The sequence below is a fragment of the Erinaceus europaeus genome, chromosome 1 (assembly GCF_950295315.1).
Source record: "Erinaceus europaeus chromosome 1, mEriEur2.1, whole genome shotgun sequence".
Lineage (NCBI taxonomy): Eukaryota > Metazoa > Chordata > Mammalia > Eulipotyphla > Erinaceidae > Erinaceus > Erinaceus europaeus.
This window is the reverse complement of record NC_080162.1, coordinates 78,719,406-78,739,473: the sequence shown is the minus strand read 5'-3', so window position 1 is coordinate 78,739,473 and position 20,068 is coordinate 78,719,406. Positions and strand designations below refer to the sequence as shown.

The window sequence follows — 20,068 nt, the reverse complement described above, 5'->3', positions numbered from 1 at the left end:
GTTCCAGCACTGTGAATCTATTGCTCCTGGTGGCTATTTTTCCCATTTTGTTGCCCTTGGTGTTACCCTTGTGGTTGTTATTGTTGTTATAGTGCTGTTGCTGCTGGATAGGATAGAGAGAAATAGAAAGAGGAGGGAAAGACAGAGAGGAGGAGACAAAAACAGACACCTCCAGACCTTCTTCACCTCTTGTGAAGCGATCCCTCCCCCAGTGGGGGGTCCGGGGCTCAAACTGTGATCCTTACTCCGGTCTCTGTGCTTTGCACCACGTGCACTTAACCCACTGGGCTACTGCCCAGACCCCTTCCCCAACCCCCTTTTAAAAAATATTTATTTATTCCCTTTTGTTGCCCTTGTTGTTTTATTGTTGTAGTTTTTATTATTGTTGTTATTGATGTCATCGTTGTTGGATAGGACAGAGAGAAATGGAGAGAGGAGGGGAAGAAAGAGACGGGGAGAGAACGAGAGACACCTGCAGACCTGCTTCATCACTTGTGAAGCAACTCCCCTGCAGGTGGGGAGCCGGGGCTTGAACCAGGATCCTTAGACTGGTTATTGCGCTTTGTCCCACCTGTGCTGAACCCGCTGCTCTACTGCCCGACTCCCCACCCCCTTACCCCCTTTTTAAAGAAAGAAAAATGCACTATTCTTCCATGTATGCTGTCTTTTATATTTTGTCTTTTTTTGTGTGTGTGTGTGGTTTTATTTGACTGTGCCCTTTGGAATTCTTTTTTTTTTTTTTAAATTTATTTCTTTATTGGGGAATTAATGTTTTACATTCAACAGTAAATACAATAGTTTGGACATGCATAACATTCCCCAGTTTCCCATTAACAATACAACCCCCACTATGTCATTTATCATCCTTCATGGACCTGTATTCTCCCCACCCACCCACCCCAGAGTCTTACTTGGGTGCAATATGCCAATTCCATTTCAGGTTCTACTTGTGTTTTCTTTTCTGATCTTGTTTTTCAACTTCTGCCTGAGAGTGAGATCATCGCATATTCATCCTTCTGTTTCTGACTTATTTCACTCAACATGATTTTTTCAAGGTCCATCCAAGATCGGCTGAAAATGGTGAAGTCACCATTTTTTACAGCTGAGTAGTATTCCATTGTGTATATATACCACAACTTGCTCAGCCACGCATCTGTTGTTGGACACCTGGGTTGCTTCCAGGTTTTGGCTATTACAAATTGTGCTGCCAAGAACATATGTGTACACAGATCTTTTTGGATGGATTTTTTTTTTTTAATGTTGCCAGGGTTTTGAACCCAGAGTCTCCTGCTGCTGAGCTGCTTCCCCACTATCTGGGGTTCATACAGGAAGAGATTTAGAAAGCAGGCTTTGGGGAGTCCGGCAGTAGCGCAGCGGGTTAAGTGCACATGGCACAAAGCGCACGGACTGGCATATGGCGGTGAAGCAGTTCTGCAGGTGTCTGTCTTTCTCTCCCCCTTCTCTGTCTTCCCCTCCCCCTTCTCTGTCTTCCCCTCCTCTTTCCAGTTTTCCCTGTCCTGTCCAACAACAACAATAATAACTACAACAATAAAACAAGGGCAACAAAAGGGAATAAGTAAATAAATATAAAATATTAGAAAGCAGGCTTTGGACTCAAGCTGATTTTGCTGTCAGGTGTTTGAGTAGCTCACTTATTTCTAATATTCTTTTTTCTTTTTTTTGCCTCCAGTGTTATCGCTGGGGCTTAGTGCCTGCACTATGAATTCACTGCTCCTGGAGGCCATTTTCCCATTTTGTTGCCATTGTTGTTGTGCTTATTGTAGTTGTTATTGTTGTAGTTGTTGTTGGGTAGGACAGAGATAAATTGAGGGAAGACAGAGAGGAGGAGGGGAAGACACCTGTAGACTTGCTTCACCACTTGTGAAGCGACCTACCTGCAGGTGGGGAGCTGGGGCCTCAAACCGGGATCCTTATGATGGCCCTTGCGCTTTGTGCCATGTGCGCTACCACCCAGCTCCCGTAGTTCACTTATTTCTTTGCTAGGTGTTCTGTGACAAATTGCAGATTATCTCATTTCTCTTTAAGTTTAATGGAACCCCACTCTATAGGGTTATTGATTAGGTTAAATCAGACAGCGCTATTGGTGTGTTTATTAACACAAAGTCTATAAATAATAAAATATAAATGAATGTTTTTAATACATGTGAACTTATTTTGTATATATATATATATACATATATATATATATATATACTTTTTTTTTTTTTTTTTACCACAGTACTGTTCATCTCTGGCTCATGGTGGTGTAGGGGATTGAACTTGGGACTTTGGAGCCTCATGCATAAGGGTCTCTTTGCATAACCATTATGCTATATACCCCTGCCCCTTATTTTTTATTTTGTATGTGACTGAAATGGATCCTGGGTCTGTGATCTAAGAATCTTTTATCTGATTCTAGTAGGTGCATAACTTTTTGGTTAGTTGATAAACTCTGGAGCTTTTCTTGTTTCTCAACCCTGTCCCAGCTGAGTCTGCTTGTCACATTTCTACCTCGGTAGTTGATCTTAGTTATGTCTATTTCTTACAGCAAGTAGCATCTCTGATTGGGGCTGACCCTCGTGAGATCATTTTCACTAGTGGTGCTACTGAATCCAACAACATAGCAATTAAGGTAAGAAACCTGAGCTTTCCTGATTTGGGTCATGTTTTCCGATGTCATTTAGGCTTATATATATTTCTCTTCCAGCTATTCAACTCTTACTTTATTGTAAAGAAAAGACACTCTTTCTGATTTGTTCCATTAACCACTTGGTTTTTGGAGCAACAGCTGTTTCAGAGAGTAGACAGCAATGGTAGGCTTTCTCCCTGCTCTTTTGATATACTCACAATGAAGTTCACAATACACTTGTAATTGGGTATATTTTTCTGTTTCATGTAACTGGCTTGACACACACATATATAGAGTAAGGTCACATATAATATTATCAACGTGACTTTAAGTATGGTGACATAACAAAACCATATACTTGAAGCAGGTCATTTTGTTCAGTGAAATCCAGGTTGTTTTTTTGTGTTGTTTTGTTGTTTTCTTTTGTTTTTTCACTATAACAAAGCAGCTTTGTTATAATGGGAATCTGCTGTGTTTCATTTCTTTTTAATATGTATTTTGTTTAGTGTATCACGTAGGTAATTTTTATTGTATTTTATTATTTATCTATTTGGGTAGAAACAGAAATTGAGAAGGGGTGGGGAGCTAGAGAGAGAGAAAGACAAGATACCTGCAGCTTTCCCCATGCAGGTGGGGAAACTTGAACTTGAAGCTGGGGGCTTGAACCCAGGTCCTTGTGCATTGTAACTTGTGTACTCAGCCAGGTGTCCCACCACCTGGTCTCTCTATGTCATTTCTGGGCTATTCTACTCTCATCTTTCATATTGCAATTTCTTCTTCCAGTTTGTTTCTTCTTATTTTTTTTAATCCCTAGATTGAATCTTTTAGCCTTCCCTAAGTCCTAGGTTCAATACTTCACAACACCATAGCCAGAGCTGATCAGTGGTCTGGTAAAACAAACAAACAAAAAGAAACTTTCATCCTTCTAATTACACATTTAGTCTTTCTGGAGTGTCTAATCTAATCCTAGAAATGATTAAGAGCCAAACTAAGTTACCTCCTTATGATAAGCTCAGATGTGCTTCTTGGACAAACTCATTATGCATAACAAAGGACACTCCTACTACAAAGGACACTCCTACTACTCAGTAAATCCTAAAGGTTTTTGAAGCTTTGTTGACAGGAAAAGAAAATAAATACCAAATATAGAATTTCCTCAACACTAAGACTTCACAACTCTAATTCAACTTGTTAAGATAGAAAAGAGACCAGAGAGGGGGCAGGGCAGTAGCATTGGTTAAGTGCACATGGAGCAAAGTGCAAGGATTCAGGTTCCAGCCCCGGGCTCCCCATCTGCAGGGGGTTTGTTTCACTGGTGGTGAAATAGGTCTGCAGGTGTCTATCTTTCTGTCCTCCTCTCCATCTTCCTGTGCTCTCTTGATTCCTCTCTGTCCTATCCAACAACAATAGCAATAACAACAATAACAATAACAACAAGGGCAACAAAGTGGAAAAACTGGCCTGGAGGAGCATTGGATTTGTAGAGCAGGCACCGAGCCCAGCGATAACCTTGGAGGCAAAAAAAAAAAAAAGAACAGAGAGAGAGAGAAAAGATGCTATAGTACCAGAGTTTCTTGTACTGCAATGGAGCCTGAGCTCAAACCTGGATCATGTGCATGACAAAGCAGGTGCGGGTCCTGCATCTTGCAGGTCCTTTATATCTTTTTTTTTTTTCCTCCAGGGTTATTGTTGGGGCTCAGTGCCTGCACCACAAATCCCCTAGGGTTCGGTGCCTACACCATAAATCCACTGATTCTGGAGGCTATTTTTTTCCCCTTTTGTTGCCCTTGTTGTTTTATCCTGGTGGTTATTATATTGTTGTTATTGTTGGATAGGAGAGAGAAATGGAGAGAGCAGGAGAAGACAGGGTGAGAGAAAGACACCTGCAGACTAGCTTCACCGGAGACAGCATAATCGTTATTCAAGGAGACTCTCATTCCTGAGGCCGCAACATCCCAGGTTCAGTCCCCCACACCATAATAAACCAGAGCTGAGTAGTGCTCTGATAAAAAAAGAGAGGGGAGAGACAGAAAAGGTAGAAAGAAAGAGACCAGAGACCACAGCTCCAAAGCTTCTTTCCATGCCATGGGGGCCAAGTTTGAACCTCATTTGCACATATAACAAAGCAACACATTGTCCAAGTGAGTCATTTCTTTCTTCTGTTGTTTTTACTTTATTTTTTTATTGCCTATAGGATTATTGCTGGGACTTGGTGCCTGCACAACAAATCTACCACTCCCTCATTTTCTTTCTTCCCTTTTTCCTTTCTTTCTTTCCTTCTTTCTTTCTTTCTTTTTTGCCTCTATGGTTATTGCTGGGGCTCGGTGCCTCCACTATGAATCCATTGTTCCTGGAGGCTATTTTTTCCCATTTTTGTTGCTCTTGTTGTTGTGCTTGTTATAGTTGTTATTGTTGTCAAAGCTGTTGTTGGGTAGGACAGAGAGGAGAGGAAGGGATGACAGAAAGGGGAAGATAAAAATAGACACCTACAGACCTGCTTCACTGCCTGTGAAGTGACCCTATACAGGTGAGGAGCTGGGGGTCCGATCTGGGTCCTTACGCTGGACCCTGCGCTTTGCCCTACATGCGCTCAAGCTGCTGTGCTACCGCCCAGCTCCCCTCATCTTCTTTTTCTTTTTTTAAAATATTTTTAAAAATATTTATTTAATTTATTTATTTCCTTTTGTTGCCCTTGATGTTTGATTGTTGTAGTTATTACTGTTGTTGTTGATGTCGTCTTTGTTGGATAGGACAGAGAGAAATGGAGAGAGGAGGGGAAGACAGAGAGGGGGAGAGAAAGACAGACACCTGCAGACCTGCTTCACCGCCTGTGAAGCAAATCCCCTGCAAGTGGGGAGCTGGGGGCTTAATGCTGGTCCTTGTGCTTTGTGCCACTTGCCCTTAACCTGCTGTGCTACGCCCCCAACTCCCCATTTTCTTTTACTAAAAAGGATCAAGCTTTTTTTTTTTTTAAGATTTTATTTATTTATGAGAAAGATAGGAGGAGAGAGAAAGAACCAGATATCACTCTGGCACATGTGCTGCCAGGGATCAAACTCAGGACCTCATGCTTGAGAGTCCAAAGCTTTACCACTGCACCACCTCCCAGACCACAGGATCAAGCTCTTTTATTTATTTCTTTTTTATATTTATTTTCCCTTTTGTTGCCCTTGTTGTTTTTCATTGTTATAATTGATGTTGTCGTTGTTGGACAGGACAGAGAGAAATGGAGAGAGGAGGAGGAGTCAGAGAGGGGGAGAAAAAGATAGATACCTGCAGACCTGCTTCACCGCCTGTGAAGCGACAACCCTGCAGGTGGGGAGCCGGAATCCTTTCACCAGTCCTTGAGTTTAACCTGCTGTGCTACCACCCAACTTCTGGTCAAGCTCTTTTTTTTTTTTTTTTAAAGATTTTATTTATTTATGAGAAAGATAGGAGGCTAGAGAAAGAACCAGACATCACTCTGGCACATGTGCTGCCGGGGATCGAACTCGGGACCTCATGCTTGAGAGTCCAAAGTTTTATCACTGTGCCACTTCCTGGACCAACCACGTCAAGCTCTTTTTTGATTTGAGGTTATTGCTGTCCCTCTGAGTATATTCTTCTTGCTTCTACCACACCAATTTTTAGGGGGTAGCCAGGTTCTATAAGTCACGGAAAAAGCACTTGATCACCACCCAGACTGAACACAAATGTGTCTTGGATTCTTGCCGTTCACTGGAAGCAGAGGGCTTTCAGGTCACCTACCTCCCAGTAAAGAAGAGTGGAATCATCGACCTGAAGGTAGGTCATTGACACTTAGTAAAAAGGGAAAAATGGAAGAACTTGGTTTTAGCTTATAACTCTGTTTCTTCACTGTGAGCTTAGCCTTGAAGGTCTAACTGTGAGCAGAGTTTGAAAAATAGGTCTACCAGAGAAACTGACAGTTTATTATTAAGAGTTCTTACTATTCTTTTTGCTAAAGGATTTGTTTGTCAGTTAATGTTAGTGCTTCCTGTTTTGTAGGAGAGCCACTGGGCATGTGTAATGATGCCAGGGACAAATCTACCAGGAGTGGTGAAAAAAGCCCAGACACAAAATCCTGCAAAACCCCAGTAACAGGAAAATAAATAAATAAAAAGATACATATTTAGTCATATGTGGTCACTACTTTTGTGTTAATAGTAACATTAATTTTTAAATTTTTTCATTGTATCACATATTCTTATTTAACTTTTACTTAATAGGATAGAGACAATGAGAGGACAGAGTGAGATAAAGAGGTAGAGAGTAGGAGTCAGGCTGTAGCGCAGCGGGTTAAGCGCAGGTGGCGCAAAGCACAAGGACCGGCATAAGGATCCCGGTTCGAACCCCGGCTCCCCACCTGCAGGGGAGTCAAGCAGGCGGTGAAGCAGGTCTTCAGGTGTTTATCTTTCTCTCCCCCTGTCTTTCCCTCCTCTCTCCATTTCTCTCTGTCCTATCCAACAACAACAATAATAACTACAACAATAAAACAACAAGGGCAACAAAAGGGAATAAATAAATAAAATAAAATATTAAAAAAAAGGTAAATGAATTAAAAAAAAACTTAAAAAAAAGAGGTAGAGAGTAAGAGAGATATCTGCAGCACTGCTTCTATATCCCCCTGCATGTGGGAACCTGGGTCTTGCTAAATCGTAGCATGTGCTCCCAACCATGTGTGCCACCATTCAGCTCCTAATAACATTGTTTTTTTTTAAATGATTTTTAATTTGTATTTATTTATTTTCCTTTTTATTGCCCCTGTTGTTTTTTATTGTTGTTGTAGTTATGATTATTGTCGTTATTGATGTCGTCGTTGTTGGATAGGAAAGAGAAAAATGGAAAGAGGAGGGGAAGAGACAGATAGGCACTTGCAGACCTGCTTCACCGCCTGTGAAGCGACTCCCCTGCAGGTGGGGAGCCGGAGGCTCCAACCGGGATCCTTACACCGGCACTTGTGCTTTGTGCCACCTGCACTTAACGTGCTGTGCCACCGCCTAATTCCTGTAACATTGGTTTTTGCAACTTACTTTGTTGTTTGAGACTACTCTGATAGCCATCTCTAGGAAAGATTTTACCACCTCCCCTCCCCCCCCCCCGGGTTATTTCTAGAGCTTATTGCTTACTCCATTGCTTTTGGCAAGCATTTATATTATTATTTTTTTTATTTTCATTCTTTTGTTAAGAGGATGAGACACAGAGAAAGAGGGACCTAGAGTACAACTTACTACCTTTGAACATATACTCAGCCCCACTTCCATATTGGGAATAGACCTGGAAATAAGGCCTTACTGCCTGGATGATAATGTATGTGGTCCACCAGGTGTGCCCCCACCCAACCCACAGTTTTTTTTTGTTTTGTTTTTGTTTTTAATTATTTCTTTCTTTTAGCACTGTCCAGCTCTGGTTTATGGTGGAGCGGGGGATTAAACCTGGGATTTTGGAGCCTCAGGCATTAGAGTATATTTGCATAACCATTATGCTATCTGCCCTTCGTCCCACACTTTTCTTTTAAAGATATATTTATTAATTAATGAGAAACTGTGAGAGAGAACCAGAGCATCACTGTGGCACATGTGATGCCAGGGATTGAATTTAGGACCTCATGCTTGAGAATCCAATGCTTTATTCAATGAGCTACCTCCCAAGCTGCCAAATGTCTCCTCCAGCGTTATCTCTGTGGCTCAGTATCTATACTACAAATCCACTGATCTGGAGTCCATTTTACCCATTTTTTTTTTTCCTTTTCCTCCTCCAGGGTTATTGCTGGGCTCGGTGCCTGCACCATGAATCCACTGCTCCTGGAGGCCAATTTTTTTCCCCCTTTTGTTGCCCTTGTTGTAACTTCGTTGTGGTTATTATTATTGCCCTTGTTGACACAATTCGTTGTTGGATAGGACAGAGAGAAATGGAGAGAGGAGGGGAAGACAGAGAAGGGGAGAGAAAGATAGACACATGCAGACCTGCTTCACCGCCTGTGAAGCGACTCCCCTGCAGGTGGGGAGCCGGGGGCTCGAACCGGGATCCTTACGCCGGTCCCTGCGCTTTGCGCCACATGCGCTTAACCCACTGCGCCACCACCCGACCCCCTATTTTACCCATTTTATTGGATAAGATAGAGAGAAACAGAGAAGATTGAGAGATAAAGAGGGAGAAAGAAAGATAGACACCTGCAGACCTGCTTCACCTCTTGTGAAGTGACTCCTCTACAGGTGGGGACTTTGTGTCTCGAACTGGGATGCTTGCGCAGGTCCTTGCACTTCGTACTATGTGTTCTTAACCAGGTACACTACTGCCTGCCCCCCTATTTACTTATTTTATTTAGATAGAGATAGAGGCAGAAAGGTAGAGATTGAATGATACCACAGTATGAAAGCTCCTTTCATTGTGGTGGGGCTGGGCTCAAATATATGTTGAACACATTGAAAAGCAACATGCTGGGGGTCAGGCGGTAGCGCAGCGGGGTAAGCGCACGTGGCAAAAAGCGCAAGGACCCGAGTAAGGATCTTGGTTCGAGCCCCCAGCTCCCCACCTGCAGGGGAGTCTCTTCACAGGTGGTGAAGCAGGTCTGCAGGTGTCTGTCTTTCTCTCCCCCTCTCTGTCTTCCCCTCCTCTCTCCATTTCTCTCTGTCCTATCAAACAACGTACGACATAGACAATAACAATAATAACCACAACAAGGCTACAACAACAAGGACAACAAAAGGGGGAATAAATGGCCTCCAGGAACAGTGGATTCATGGTGTAGGCACTGAGCCCCAGGAATAACCTTGGAGGCAAAAATACAAAAAGAAAAGAAAAGCAGCATGCTATCCAAGTAAGCTATTTTTGCTAGTGTTGTTACCTTTTTTTTTTTTAATTATTTATTTATGAGAAAGATAGGAAAGAGAAAGAACCAGACATCACTCTCGCACATGTACTGCCAGGGATCGAACTCAGGACCTCAGGCTTTAGAGTCCAAAGTTTTGTCACTGTGCCACCTCCAGGACCACAGTCTTGTTACTTTTAATTGACAGTGTGAAAGACATAGAATAGTGGTTATGCAAAATACTTTTATGCCTGAGACTCTGACTTCCTAGGTCTGCAGGTTTCTCTCTTTCTCTCTCCCTCTGTATCTTCCCCTCCTCTCTCAATTTCTCTCTGTCCTATCCAGTGGGAAAAAATGGAAAAAGTAGCCTTCAAGAGCATGTAGCATGGATATGTAGTGCAGGCACAGAGCACCTGCCATAACCCTGGAGGAAGAAAAAAAGTTAATAAAAGTATTCATTTGGGGCTACAGAGATCATTTACTGAGTAAGGTATATGCCTTACCATGTGTCTGGCTCCAGTTCAAGCCCTGGTACCACCTAGGAGTGTTATGCACTACCAGGGAAATCCATTTTTTTTCTCTCTCTATCCGAATGAAAAAATAATTTGGGAGTAAGAAATGGAACATGTATAAGGACCTGGATCCACAAGATAGACAAACCAACATAGAAACAAAATGTTCATTTGAGGCGGGAAAAAAAGGACTCAATAAGATTCTGAAATCCCAGGTGCCAGGTGATGGCATACCTAATTGTGTCTATTAAATTAAATTAATTAATTAACTAATTTATTTATTTCATTGCCACCATGGTTATAGCAGGGGCTTGGTGCTGGCACTACAAATCCACCACTCCTGGTAGCCATATTTTCCTTTTTTTTTTTTGTCTATTTGATGGAACAGAAAGAAATACAGAGGGAGAGAGAAAGATAGGCAACTGCAGACTTAATTGACACTCATGAAGCATTCCCCCTGCATCCTTGTGCATGGTTGTATATGTGCCTAACCTGGTCAGCACTGCCTGGACCCCCATATGGTAATTTCATCTTTAGTTGTAGAAGAAATGCAAACTGCCATACAGTTTCCCACTGTGATTGTCCTATTTTACATTGTATATGATAGAGCAATTGGGAGGGGAGATACAAAAGGAGAAAAACAGAGAGACCTAGCAGCACTGCTTCACTACTTTCAAAGGATTCCCCTGCAGGTGGGAAACTGAGTGTTTGAACCTGGATCCTTGCTCATCGTTTCATGTGCATTCAACTAGGTGTGTCACACCACCTAGCCCTCATTCCCAGTATGTCTATATGATGCAGTTTCTTTGCATCCTTGCCAGCATTTTGTATTATCATAACTTTTAACTATTCTAAGTATATAGTGAAAGTTCCCTTTTCATCCTGTTCACCTAAATTCTGAGTTAGAGAAGATTTTGTTGGTATTCTATAGTTTTCATAGTCTTCATACTCCTGATATTATTAGGCACTAGAGGCGGCTATCCAGCCAGATACCAGCTTGGTCTCAGTCATGACTGTGAACAATGAAATTGGAGTAAAGCAGCCCATTGGGGAAATAGGTGAGTATCATGGGTGGACCCTGATACTTGCCCATTGTTGGGACACTGGGATCCATCTGAGGAGCAGGGGTGGAATGGGAACTGTGACAATTTATGGAATACTGTAAAGAATGCAAAAAAAAGAGACATGTTGAAGTGTCATAGTCAGCATCCTGATCTGGTATTTTTTTTTCTTTCTACTATTTTTTGTGTTCTTTTCATTTTATTGTAATTGGTCTGAAAACAAAACAAACAAAAAAGAATCTTCCCCTATTTTCTCATCTTCTTTTTTCTCTTTCCAGCATTAATGCTGGAGTTCACTGCCTGCAGAATAAATCCAGTGCTCTTGGCAGACATTTCCCTCCATTATTATTCAAATTTCCCCCCTATGTTTTAATTTATTTCTTTATTTTATATAGACAGCCAGAAATCAAGGGGGGAAGGCAGTGATAGAGAAGAAGAGAGACACCTGCAGCCCTGCTTCACCAGTCGCAAAGTTTTCCCTCTACAGGTTTGGACTAGGGGTTTGAACCCAGACTCTTGTGCATTGTAACATGCACTCAACCAGATGCGCCACCACCTGGCTTCTTCTTATTTATTTATTTATTTATTTAATAGAACAGAGATAAATTATGAGTGGGGAATAAAAAGGGAAGAGAGACAGTGAGACACCTGTAGTACTTGCTTCACCACTTGGTGCAGGTGGGCAATGGGGGCTCAAATTCAGATTCCTGTGCATGCTGATGTGTGTGCTCAAGCAGGCTTGCTGTTCCTTGACCCCTTTTTTAAAGTTTTAAAAAAATATTTATTTATTTCCTTTTGTTGCCCTTGTTGTTTTATTGTTATAGTTACTATTGTTGTTATTGATGTTGTTGTTGTTGGATAGGACAGAGAGAAATGGAGACAGGAGGAGAAAACAAAGTAGGAGAGAAAGACACCTGCAGACCTGCTTCACTGCTTGTGAAGCGAAGCCCCTGCATGTGGGGAGCTGGGGGCTCGAACTGGGATCCTTATGCTGGTCCTTGCGCCTTGCAACCACCTGCGCTTAACCCACTGCGCTACTGCCCTCTCCACCCCCTGTATCTTTTTAAAAATAAGAGACAGAGAAGGCAAAGAGGCAGAAATACAGTGAAAGAGACCACAGCACCAAACTTCATTCAATGAGGAGGGGGCTGCGCTAGATCTGGGTACCCACTCATGGCAAAGCAGCACAGTAAGTATGCCATTTCACCAGCCCTTCTCTTCCTCTTTCATATTTCCACTTTAAAGACTGTGGAAGTTGTCCGGGAGGTGGTGTAGTGGCTAAGAAACTAGACTCTCAAGCATGAGGTCCTGAGTTCAATCCCTGGCAGCATATGTACCAGAGTGATGTCTGGTTCTTTCTCGCTCTCTTCCTATCTTTCTCATTAATAAATAAGCTAAAAAAAATTCCCCCCAAAAGAAAATACCTTATAAAAAAAAAAAAAAGACTGTGGAATAACTCAGCCAGTAAAGTATACACTTTAGAATGTTTAAGAACGGGGCTGGGGAGGGTGGTGGTATACCTGGTTGAGCACACATGTTACAATGTGCAAGGACCCAGATTCAAGTCCTGGTCCCCACTTGCAGGGAGAAAGGTTTGCGAGTGGTGAAGCAGTGCTGCAGGTGTCTGTCTGCCTCTTTTCCTCTCTGTCCCCCACTTCCCTCTCAATTTCTGGCTGTCTCTATCCAATAAATAAAGGTAATAAAACAAATTTTAAAAAAGAATATTAAAAAAAAAGTACGGCGGTGGTAGCGCAGGGGGTTAAGTGCACATGCGCAAAAGCACAAGGATGGCGTAAGGATCCCAGTTCTACTGCCTCCCCCCCATTTGCAGGGGGATCGCTTAACAAGCAGTGAAGCAGATCAGCAAGTGTCTATATTTCTCACCCCCTCTATCTTCCCCTCCTCTCTCCATTTCTCTCTGACCTATCTAACAACAACAATAATAACAACGATGGACAACAAAAGGGAAAAATATAGCCTCCAGGAACATTAGATTGCTAGTACAGTCACCTGAGCCCCAGCAGTAACCCTGGAGGCAAAAAATAGGGAGTCGGGCGGTAGCTCATCGGGTTAAACACACAAAGCACAAGGATCAGAGTAAGGATCCCGGTTCAAGCCCCCGGCTCCCCACCTGCAGGGGAGCCACTTCACAAGTGGTGAAGCAGGTCTGCAGGTGTCTATATCTTTTTCTCTCTCTCTCTGCCTTCCCGTCCTCTCTCCATTTCTCTCTGTCCTATCCAACAACATTGACAGGAATAACAACAACGATAAACAAGGGCAACAAAAGGGAATAAATATTTAAAAAATAATAATAAATTTAAAATAAAAAAAAGAAGAAAGTTTAAGAACTTAGGCCTTCATATCACACCAAAGTAAAAGACTCTGGGGTGGCTGGGTGGGGAGAATACAGGTCCATGAAGGATGATAGAGGACATAATGGGGGTTGTATTGTTATAAGGGAAACTGGGGAATGTTATGCATGTACAAACTATTGTATTTACTGTTGAATGTAAAACGTTAATCCCCCAATAAAGAAATAATAATAATAAAAAAAAAGAACTTAGGTCTAGAAGTGGTGCTGTGGTATTTCTCTTTTTCTTGTTTCTTGTCCAATATTAAAAAAAAAAAAAAAAACACTTCACCACTAGTGGTGGAATTATGCAAGAGCAAAAAACCTAACAGAGGGAAAACAAAACAAAATCATCACTTTACTCTTTTTTAAAAATATTTATTTATTTTCTCTTTTGTTACCCTTGTTTTTTATTGTTGTTGTTATTGATGTCGTTGTTGTTGGATAGGACAGAGAGAAATGGAGAGAGATGGGGAAGATGGAGAGGGGGAGAGCTTTAAGCCGCCTGCAGACCGGCTTCACTGCTTGCAAAGTGATACCTTTGCAGGTGGGGAGTCGGGGGCTTCAACAGGTATCATTATGCTCTTGGCGCCACGTGTGCTTAATCCACTGCACTACCTCCTGACTCCCACTGTTTTTTTTTTTTTTTTTTTAACCAGAGCACTGTTTAGCTCTGGCTTAAAGTATTGCGGGGGAGTGGGGGGGTTTGAACCTGAGACTTTGGAACCAGCCTCCTTTATGCTATCTCCTCCTCTTCTCTATTTATTTTTATTACTTTTATTTATTTATTGGATAGAGACATCCAGAAATTGAGAGGGAAGGGGATGGTAGAGAGGGAGAGAGACAGAGAGTCACCTACCACACAGCTTCACCACTTGGAGAGCTTTTCCCCAGCAGCTGGGGACCAGGGGCTTGAACCTGGATCCTTGCTCACTGTTACATGTGCACTCAACCAGGTGTGCCACCACCTGCTCCCCCCCCCCCCACACACACACACTTTATTCTTTACTATGCTCACTGAGAGCCAGAGAGACTCACCCTGTAACCTCTTAGGCATATGGGCACATAGAACAGCTAATTTGACATGTTGGAAACCTGGTTTTAATGAGGTAAGAAGATTCTTACCACAGTGTCAGAGTTGTTTGTGTTTGTTTTTTACTTATTTATTTTACCAGAACATTGCTTAGCTCTAATTTGTGGTGGTGTTGGTGATTGAACCTGGACCCTCTGGTGCCTCAGGCTTGAAAGTCTTCTTTTGCATTACCATCATACTATCTCCCTGGGCCTGCTTTGCACTATTCTAGTCAAGGAAACTAGAGCTGAGATAGTAAAGTGATTTACTACTGTATGTTAGAGACTGATGCTTGTTGTCACTACTTATGTTATGGTTCTTTCTGTCTGTTGTTTCCTCAGGACGGATTTGCAGTTCCAGAAAGGTATATTTCCATACTGATGCAGCACAGGCTGTTGGAAAAATTCCACTGGATGTCAACAACATGAAAATTGATCTCATGAGTATCAGTGGTCACAAAATCTATGGTCCCAAAGGTACTAATGCCTACTATATTTTCTTCTCTCTCACTTTTTTTCATATATATTTTTTATTTATACTCCCCCCCCTTTTTTTTTTCTTGTGTGTGCTAGGTGAAAGCAGTTTCTTTTTTTTTTTTAAATAATTTATTTCTTTATTGGGGAATTAATGTTTTACATTCAACAGTAAATACAATAGTTTGTACATGCATAACATTCCCCAGATTCCCATTTAACAATACAACCCCCACTGTGTCATTCATCATCTTTCATGGACCTGTATTCTCCCCACCCACCCCCCCACCCCAGAGTCTTTTACTTTGGTGTAATACTCCAATTCCATTTCAGGTTCGACTTGTGTTTTCTTTTCTAATCTTGTTTTTCAACTTCGGCCTGAGAGTGAGATCATCCCATATTCATCCTTCTGTTTCTGACTTATTTCACTCAACATGATTTTTTCAAGGTCCATCCAAGATCGGCTGAAAATGGTGAAGTCACCATTTTTTACAGCTGAGTAGTATTCCATTGTGTATATATACCACCACTGGTTCAGCCACTCATCTGTTGTTGGACACCTGGGTTGCTTCCAGGTTTTGGCTACTACAAATTGTGCTGCCAAGAACATATATGTACACAGATCTTTTTGGATGGATGTGTTGGGTTCCTTAGGATATATCCCCAGGAGGGGAATTGCAGGGTCATAGGTCCATTTGTGGGTCCATTTCTAGCCTTCTGAGAGTTCTCCAGACTGTTCTCCACAGAGGTTGGACCAATTGACATTCACACCAGCAGTGTAGGAGGGTTCCTTTGACCCCACACCCTCTCCAGCATTTGCTGCTGTTACTTTTTCTGATGTATGACATTCTCACAGGAGTGAAGTGATATCTCATTGTTGTCTTGATTTGCATTTCTCTGACAATCAGAGACTTGGAGCATTTTTTCATGTGTTTCTCGGCCTTTTGGATCTCTTCTGTGGTGAATATTTTGTCTAAGTCCTCCCCCCATTTTTGGATGGCGTTATTTGTTGTCTTGTTGTTGAGTCTGGCAAGCTCTTTATATATGTTGGTTATTAAACTCTTATCTGATGTATGGCATGTAAAGATCTTCTCCCATTCTGTGAGGGGTCTCTTGGTTAGGGTAGTGGTTTCTTTTGCTGTGAAGAAGCTTTTTAATTTGATGTAGTCCCATAGGTTTGCCTTAGTCTTCCTTGTTATTGCATTCGTTTCATTGAAAATGTCTTTAAAATTTATGCGGAAAAAAGTTCTGCCAATATTTTCCTCTAAGTATCTGATAGTTTCTGGTCTAACATCCAAGTCCTTGATCCACTTGGAATTTACTTTTGTATTTGATGAAATACAGTGATTCAGTTTCATTCTTCTGCATGTTTCAACCCATTGTTTCCAACACCATTTGTTGAAGAGACTCTGCTTTCCCCATGTAATAGTCTGGGCCCCTTTGTCAAAGATTAGATGTCCATAGGTGTGGGGCCTCATTTCTGGGCTCTCAATTCTATTCCACTGGTCAGTGTGTCTGTTCATGTTCCAGTACCAAGCAGTTTTGATGACAATGGCCCTATAATACAGTTTGAGATCTGGGAGTGTGATGCCTCCGGTTCTGTTCTTTTTTCTCAAGATTGTTTTGGCAATTCTAGGTCTTTTCTGGTTCCAGATAAACATTTGTAGCATTTGTTCTATTCTCCTAAAAAATGTGCTTGGGATCTTGATGGGGATAGCATTAAATTTGTAGATGGCTCTGGGTAATATATTCATTTTGATGATGTTAATTCTTCCAACCCATGAACATGGAATATCTTTCCACTTCTTTGTGTCTTTTTCAATTTCTTTGAGTAGTGAGTGACTCATAATTTTCAGTATACAAGTCTTTCACTTCTTTGGTTAGGTTTACTCCTAGATATTTTATTGTTTTTGTTGCTATAGAAAAAGGAACTGATTTCTGGATTTCAATTTCTTCTAACTTAGTGTTTGCATAGAGGAATGCCACTGACTTTTGAATGTTAATTTTATAGCCTGACACCTTACTGTATTGCCTGATGATTTCCAAAAGCTTCTTGCTGGATTCCATAGGTTTTTCCATGTATACTATCATGTCATCTGCAAATAAGGAGAGTTTGACTTCTTCTCTTCCAATCTGTATGCCTTTAATTCCTTGCTCCTGCCTGATTGCTATGGCAAGAACTTCCAACACTATGTTGAATAGTAATGGTGATAGTGGGCAGCCCTGTCTAGTACCTGACCTGAGGGGAAATGCTTCCAGTTTTTCACCATTGAGTATGATGTTGGCTGTAGGTTTGCTATATATAGACTCCACTATCTTCAGGAATTTTCCATCTATTCCTATTTTTTGTAGTGTTTTGATCATAAAGGGATGTTGTATTTTGTCAAAGGCTTTCTCTGCATGTATTGATATGACCATGTGGTTTTTGGTCTTGCTTTTGTTGATGTGGTGGATCACATTGATTGATTTACGTATATTAAACCAACCTTGCATGCCTGGGATAAACCCCACTTGGTCAAGATGAACAATCTTTTTGATATACTGCTGTATCCGGTTGGCTAGAATTTTGTTCAATATTTTCGCATCTATGTTCATCAGAGATATTGGTCTGTAGTTTTCTTTTTTGGTTGTGTCCCTGTCTGCTTTTGGTATCAGGGTGATGTTGGCTTCATAGAAGCTGGCAGGGAATATTCCAGTGTCTTCAATCTTCTGGAAGACTTTTACAAGTAGAGGTATTAGTTCTTCTTTGAAAGCTTTGTAGAATTCATTTGTAAAATTATCTGGTCCAGGACTTTTATTTTTGGGAAGATTTTTGATAATTGTTTCAATTTCATTAGCTCTGATGGGCCTGTTCATGTTATCCACTTCCTCTTTACTTAGTTTTGGAAGTTGGTAGGTATCTAGGAAATCATTCATTTCTTCCAGGTTCTCTAGCTTGGTGGCATATAGTTGTTCATAGAAGCCTCGCATGATATGTTGAATTTCTGCAGTGTCTGTTGTGATATCTCCTCTTTCATTTACTATCCGATTTATTTGGGTCTTCTCCCTTTTTTGTTTTGTGAGTCTGGCTAAAGGCTTGTCGATTTTGTTTACTCTTTCGAAGAACCAACATTTACTTTCATTAATCTTTTGTATGGTTTTCCTATTCTCAATGTTATTTATTTCTGCCCTAACTTTAGTAATTTCTGTCCTTCTGGTTGCTTTAGGGTTCCTTTGTTGTTGTTCTTCTAGGTCTTTAAGATGTGCAATCAGGCTGTTTATTTGTGCCTTTTCTTGTTTCCTAATGTGTGCTTGTATAGCTATGAACTTCCCTCTTAGGACTGCTTTAGCTGTGTCCCAAATATTTTGATAGCTTGTGTCTTCATTTTCATTGAACTCTCGAAACATTTTGATTTCTTCCTTGATTTCCTCTTTGACCCAGAAGTTGTTAAGAAGTGTACTGTTGAGCTTCCACATTTTGGGACTGTTACTAATCTTTTGTTCATTGTTAAGTGTTAGTTTAATTCCACTGTGGTCTGAGAAGATGCTTGGGATGATTTCAGTGCTCTTGAATAGGCTGATGCTGTCTTTGTGGCCTAACATGGTCTATGCTTGAGAATGACCCATGTGGATTTGAGTAAAATGTGTATTCCAGTTTCTTGAGATGAATGACTCTGAAAATGTCCAATAGTTCTAGTTTATCTATCTCTTCATTTAGCTCCCTTATGTCTTTACTGATTTTCTTCCTGGATGATCTGTCAAGTTGAGAGAGTGGGGTGTTGAAGTCCCCTACTATGATTGTGTTACTGTTAATAGATTACTGTAGCTCTTTCAGTAGAAGTTTGATGTATTTAGATGGCTTCTCATTGGGTGCATAGATATTAATAATTGTTAAGTCCTCTTGATTGACTGATCCTCTGAGCATTAAGTAGTGTCCATTCCTATCTTTTTTAATCTTATCTATTTTAAAGTCTATCATGTCAGATATGAGAATAGCTGTTCCTGCCCTTTTTTGTGGGCCATTGGCTTGAATGATAGTTTTCCATCCTTTCACTTTAAGTCTGTGTTTGTCTTGTTGCGTTAGGTGAGTTTCCTGTAGACAACATATTGTTGGGTTGTGTTTTCTGATCCATCTTCCTACTCTGTGTCTTTTAATAGGTGAATTCAGGCCATTGACACTTATTGATATCAAAGATTGAAGATATTTTAACGCCATTCTTGTAGAGTTTTAGAGTATTTTGATAGATGGCCTATTTGTGGTGGTCTGGTTGTTTATAGGAGACCTTTCAGAACTTCTTTCAGGGCAGGCTTGGTGATGGTTGCTTCCTTCAACTGTTGATGCGTCCGTCTAGTCTGAATGACAGTCTAGCAGGATATAGTATTCTTGGCTGAAAGCCTTTCTCATTGAGCACTTGATAGATATCTTGCCATTCTCTTCTGGCCTGTGGTGTTTGTATGGAGAAGTCTGCTGCTAATCTTATGGGTTTTCCTTTGTAGGTGACTCTTTGTTTTTCTCTTGCAGCCTTGAGGATCCTTTCTTTATCCTTTTTCCTTTCCATTCTAAGTATGACATGTCTTGGTGTCTTTAGGTCTGGGTTAATTCTGTTTGGGACCCTCTGGGCTTCTTGAATCTTTATGTCTTTGGTGTTGCCTAGACTAGAGAAATCTTTATGTCTTTGGTGTTGTCTAGACTAGAGAAATCTTTATGTCTTTGGTGTTGTCTAGACTAGAGAAATTTTCAGCTATTATGGCCTGGAGAATGCTTTCTTCCTCTCCTTCTCTATCTTCCTCTGGTAAGCCAATAATGCGTATATTGTTTCTTTTTTTTTTTTTTTTTTTTTGTTTTGATCATAAAGGGATGTTGTATTTTGTCAAAGGCTTTCTCTGCATCTATTGATATGGCCATGTGGTTTTTGGTCTTGCTCTTGTTGATGTGGTGGATCACATTGATTGATTTACGTATATTAAACCAACCTTGCATGCCTGGGATAAACCCCACTTGGTCATGATGAACAATTTTTTTGATATACTGCTGTATCCGGTTGGCTAGAATTTTGTTCAATATTTTAGCATCTATGTTCATCAGAGATATTGGTCTGTAGTTTTCTTTTTTGGTTGTGTCCCTGTCTGCTTTTGGTATCAGGGTGATGTTGGCTTCATAGAAGCTGGCAGGGAGTATTCCAG

General features: G+C 41.1%; 1 protein-coding gene across 2 annotated transcripts in view; it reads left to right on the top strand.

Moving 5' to 3' along the window:
• NFS1 (NFS1 cysteine desulfurase) overlaps positions 1 to 20,068 on the top strand; it is a 44,711-nt gene that overhangs the window by 6,169 nt on the left and 18,474 nt on the right. For both annotated transcript variants that reach the window (XM_016187951.2, XM_007522635.3), the window contains exons 4-7: positions 2,549 to 2,632; positions 6,260 to 6,412; positions 10,914 to 11,007; positions 14,774 to 14,908. In XM_016187951.2, coding sequence (XP_016043437.1) covers positions 2,549 to 2,632; positions 6,260 to 6,412; positions 10,914 to 11,007; positions 14,774 to 14,908 — 466 coding nt within the window. The remainder of the gene's footprint in view (positions 1 to 2,548; positions 2,633 to 6,259; positions 6,413 to 10,913; positions 11,008 to 14,773; positions 14,909 to 20,068) is intronic.